This window comes from Solanum tuberosum, unplaced genomic scaffold (assembly GCF_000226075.1).
Source record: "Solanum tuberosum cultivar DM 1-3 516 R44 unplaced genomic scaffold, SolTub_3.0 scf00486, whole genome shotgun sequence".
Taxonomy (NCBI): domain Eukaryota; kingdom Viridiplantae; phylum Streptophyta; class Magnoliopsida; order Solanales; family Solanaceae; genus Solanum; species Solanum tuberosum.
The window spans coordinates 34,148-39,729 of NW_006239403.1; the positions used below are offsets into that span (position 1 = coordinate 34,148).

The following is a 5,582-nucleotide window of genomic DNA, read 5'->3' on the forward strand; positions in this document are numbered from 1 at the left end:
AAACCAATTTACATAATCAGGGTTGGAAATTGTCAGGTTGTTGGTGGTAGTGGTCTCGGCAGGAGCAGGGATAGTACCATCGAGATGACCATAAAGATTGTGTCCTCTCATGAGCATGGACACTTGGGCCTTCCACAGGGAGAAGTTATGGCTGCCAGCAAGTTTAATCGGAAGCTGGGTAACCGAGTTGAATTGAACAATGGTGGTACTGTTAGTTGCATCAGAATTGGTAACTGAGGGTGCCATTGGTGGTGGGTGGGTAATAAGGAACTTAGAACTCTGTGAGGAGAAGAAAAGCTCTGGATACCATATGAAGGTTTGAGATATAGGAGAGAAAGATACTTTTATTCACGTACAACCTTCTCTTTTAAATAGAGCCAATACAAACTGATAAAGTACTATTAACAGAAACCTAGTTTACAGGAAACTATTAAAGTCCTAAATAGTAAAGATGACTAACTACGTATATCATCATATGGCTGAAATTCAGGAAACTAATAACAGACTCCTAAACAAAAGGGTAACATCTATTATCTCTTAATACCGTTGAGGTCTCTTTTTAGGTCTGTTTTTTTAGAAAAGAGACCTCATGAGGTCTCTTTTTTAAGTCTCTTTTTACAGTTTTTTTAGTAGTGACCCCCCTTTAGGCTAAACTTGTTGATCACATTTATAACTACACAAGCTAGGCAAAAAATTCAATACCATCCACCTCCAACACTTCTATTGTAAAAATCACCTCGGTCAAAAAATTGATCATCTTTGAACTTTTAACCCCAGACTTACTCCCTTCCTGCAAAACTTCACAAAAAGCTTACCATCACCCCACCTCCGACACAATTCTGGTAAATCACATAGATCAAATAAACTAATCCACCAGAAAACCCTACTACAACAAACAAAAACACTTATATATGGGCAATTTACAGTTCACAGTTCTCCGAAATTTGAAAAGAAAAATCCAACAGATTAGGTCAAATTCATATTCCTTAGAGAGTTCAAGAAGAGCAAGAACTTAGGATGAAGAAACATGTAAACCCAAAGTAATTTTGTCCTAATTTCTCTTTCAATACTAAAAATCAAAACGTTATAAACCCATAAAACATAATTTTTCAGTTGCATGAGTGAAACTCTTATTTCGATTTTTCCCTTGCTCACAAACGACGTCTGATGAAAAAATTGAAGCTAGGGACTTCAATTTTAATTTCCCCTTATGGTCACAAAGAAAAATTGAAGGAAAAATTGATAAGATAGAAGAATAACAAAGGGAAAAGGAATACCTTACAATTGAAGCAACACTCTTCGAAAATTGAAGATAAGAAACTTTGAGTAGATGAAGAAGAAAGTAAGAACTTGAATTGCTGCAACACTTTCCGAAAATTGAAAATGAGGAGAGTTTTGAGCAGATGAAGAGCAAACTAAGAACTTATAGAAAGTGAAAAACTAAGACACGTGTGATTATTTACAATACATGTTTTTATAAAAATGAATAAAATTAATACCCAATCAAATTGGGCCAGAAATGACCAAATATTATAAGGCCTCAAGATACAATTTGTATAGCTTTTATTTAGTTCAACTATTTAGTGGGTCTCAATGTACAATTTGTATAGCTTTTGGTCCAGCTATTTAGTGCAATACTTGAAATATTCTTGTAGAGATTAACACTAGATATGGCCTCATCCCCAAATACTACCTTTGCCCTCTCCTCATTTTCTCTCTCCATCAATTTATTGCAATTTGTTCTATTAACTTGAAATTATCAAATTACTTAGTTTGGAGGACATAAATCCTCCAACTAATTCAAACCTTTACGATTGATGAAATCTTCAAAGGCAATGTTCCTTATCCTGCTCCTAATTCCAAGTACCCCTCTATCATTAGATCTAATTCTCTCATATCGTTCAACATATGTCAATTATCGAAGAAATTTTTTACAAATCTGAACATATCATACCTGAGAACTGGGAGAATTTATTGAAGTTCATGGAACTTAACAGAGTTGATACTAGCTCTGTCCGTGTGAGGTGTGGTTGAAACTCCCTCTCTTATTTGTGAAAATGAACTTTGATAGTTCATGTGTTTGAAATTCTACAGGAGGTGGTGGAATAGTGAGAGATTCCCTGGGCACATGTTTGATGGCCTTCATCCTCCCACTTGGAAGAGGCACACCAGCAACACTGCAGAAACAAATGCATTCCTCTTTGGACTTAGATGGTGTATTAACAATGGTCATAATCTCATCATCACCGAGATTGATTCCCTACTCCTTTGGAATTGTATTAATAACAGTTGGTCCACTCCATGGAGGATTAAGGAATCAGTGGAGGAAACTAGAAGATTGATCTGGATACATGATGTAATTATTAACCATTGTTTTAGGGAAGCAAATAGTGTGGCTGATAAATTGGCTTCAATGAGCCATTTTGCTGAGGAAGTTAAAGTATTTACACAACCAAGCACTGTTCCCAGGCAGATTAGAGGCCTACTGAACGTTGAAAAATGGCAATTTCCCTCCTTGAGAATCAAAAAAAGAAAATCGAGTATGATTTTCTTTGAGCCACCTTGAGGTGCTTCTATGCGTTTGGCATTGTTTGTGCCTCCTTTTGTGCTCGTATATTATGCAAATCACATTAGGAAGGCAAGGTAAAGTCCTCCTTCCTCTTTTGTAATCCACATTAATGGCAATGACAAGACATCTGTATATTTTTTTTAAAAAAGATTCACAACTTGGGAAGAACGTGATGTTCTAGTTTTGAGTTGGCTATCTGGAACAATAACAGAAGAGGCAATGTTCCTTATCATTGGATGTACTAAGTCAAAGCATATCTTATAGTCATGAGAGGGAATACGTTAGTTTAACCAACCAACAAACTATTTCCTCTAAATAAAGGACTATATTTGTGTGATGGAAACCACCTACTGACCTAAACACTCAACTACTCGAGTCGTGATGACACCTAAAGTCACGACCTAAGCCTCGGGATCCACACCAAAAGTCCTTTTAGACAAAACACGATGTTCCAGAGCTAACTGAATTGTTTGAATTACATTCTGAAACCATCTACCTGAAGTTTTGAACGAAGTCAACTGTCTAAGTTTCAAAAGCTCCAAATCATGAGAAATCGCATAGAAATCAAACGAATAATTAGGCGATCGAACTGTCAGTCCCAACAAGTAATAATTGACTTGGAGTCACTATAGAAACACTTTAAATACCGAGAATAATACAATAAAAAGGAAATGACCTGGAGGGTAATTACACCTATTATTGGATGATATAAACTCAATATAGATAGCTCAGCAAAAGGAGAAATCTGGAAGAGGTGTTATAGGGGGTGACAAGGGACAAAGATGAAAAACGAATAGTAGGTTTATCGACAATTTATTTGCAACAACAAACATAATTTCTGAATTATGTGCACTCCTAAATAAATTAAAGATTGCAATCAATAAGCACTACAGGAAAACTGTGAATTACATGGGGATTTTCCTAGGAATTAGTATGAAAATCCGCAGGAAACTTATTTAATTTTCTTGCAAATTTTCATACTAATCCCCAATTCACCATTTTCTTGTAGTGAAGAATCTAACACATTTTGAATTTACTATCGATTAAGAGGACTATTCAATGTGAAACAAATGATCATCCATCTTATTCAACTATTTTGTCTGAATGCAGGGAACTACTGTGACAGCTAGCATGGTGCAGCATAGGTGCAACACAGTTGTTTCGAAGAAAATCAAGTGACAGATATTCTGGAGAAGGAGAGATCTAAATTATGAAAGGCTAACTACTTTTTGTTATGGACAGTTCCTCCCCTTTTTGTACCTAAAAAAATTGAAAGCAGACAATATACAAACTATTTTTATTAGGCTAATAACGCCCACTAGTACTAATAAATATTGTAATAAGTATTATGCAACCCAACACCCCTTCCCAAAAACTAGAGTAGCAATACTCTATCAGATCCTTGTATTGATGTATATGATGTTGGTATTAATTATCCTGATTTTTTAACATAAATAGGTTTTTCTTTCAGGAAAAAGTTTAGGATTGACTAGTCATTTTCTTGTAGAAAAAAGTTTATGACTCTATAAATAGAGGTTTGTTCCTTCTAACTTAATCACCATTCACAATGTAGTTCTAGGGGCTTTGAGATTTTTGGTTAGGGGGAGAATTTTGGGACACAAGTGATATGGTATCACTTGTGTGAACCTCCCATGTATTCCGACTGAATTGGTTGAGGTTATTCTCTCTATATTTTACACTCTCATATTTATATAGTGGATCGTTCATCCCCTTTGTGGATATAGGTTGATTGATTGAACCACGTTAATTTTTTTGTGTCTTTTGTATATTTCTCGTTTATCTTCTTACTCATGGTCTTTCGAGGTTCGCTTTGTTAGCTTACGCATGACATCTAATTATTTCGGTCCTGACAAGTGGTACAGAGGTTCAATGGTTGAGCCAGGTTAGAAACAAGTGTTCATCTTGGCGGGTTCAGATCTAGCCGCAACCTATTTGACAGTAATGAAGATTTTTGTTAGAGAAAAATTTTCAGAGAAGTTCTCTGTGTTGAGACACAGATTTGATGAAGGAGATTATGAAGAGGAGATGCAAGCTGTTGAAGATTATATTGTAACATCCGGCAAATTGAAATAACTACGAAGAGGCTTAAAATTGGAATTTTCATTTTTGGAAAGAATTTTAAAAATCTGGGAATTTGGCCAAGTATGGAAAAAATGTGAGTTTTTGGCCAACTTTGAGCAGTCATAAATTCTAGCTCAGGATGCGTTAGGTGTAGTTCCAGTTTATGGTTGCAAAGCTCGTGGAATGATCTTTCCAACGCCACCGAGTTTGCTCGATTCCGAGTTCGTATGAGGGAGTTATGCCCTTTGGAAATTGGGGCAGTTGGCAGGGAAATCCGTCCGGAAATTTTAAGGGCATTTTGGTCTTTTCCCTAACCAATTCCTTTGGTTATATTGTTGTGTTAGACTGATTTTTAGAACAGTTTGTCCCATTTTAAAGAGTGAGAGTTAGGGTTTTAGAGTGAAGAGGAGAAGAAGAGGAGAAGGAGAAGAAGAAGCAAGGTTTCGTCAAGGAGATCGTCGTGGTATCGTCGGGGGTGATCCCTATTAAGGTATGTGAGTTCATAGTGTTGGGTTGGTCCTTTCCCCAACACTCCAAGCTCGTTTTATTTAAGAGAAAAGATTGGTTGTGTTGTTGAAGTTGTTGGGTTGTGTTGTTGATGTTGTAGATTGTGTTGTTGAAGTCTCTTGTTGTTTTGGGACATGATTTGGTTGTGTTTTTGAGTTGAATCTCTTGTATGTTGAGGAATTTTATGATCCTTAGTGTTGGGGTTGGTCCTTTCCCCCACACTCCAAGCTCGTTTTATTTAAGAGAAAAGATTGGTTGTGTTGTTGAAGTTGTTGGGTTGTGTTGTTGATGTTGTAGATTGTGTTGTTGAAGTCTCTTGTTGTTTTGGGACATGATTTGGTTGTGTTTTTGAGTTGAATCTCTTGTATGTTGAGGAATTTTATGATCCTTAGTGTTGGGGTTGGTCCTTTCCCCCACACTCCAA

General features: G+C 36.3%; 1 protein-coding gene across 1 annotated transcript in view; it reads right to left on the bottom strand.

Moving 5' to 3' along the window:
- Window positions 1–246, bottom strand: part of LOC107058299 (uncharacterized) — a 932-nt gene extending 686 nt beyond the window's left edge. The window contains exon 1 of the mRNA XM_015303839.1: window positions 78–246. Coding sequence (XP_015159325.1) covers window positions 78–246 — 169 coding nt within the window. The remainder of the gene's footprint in view (window positions 1–77) is intronic.
- Between the last annotated feature and the right edge of the window lie 5,336 nt (window positions 247–5,582).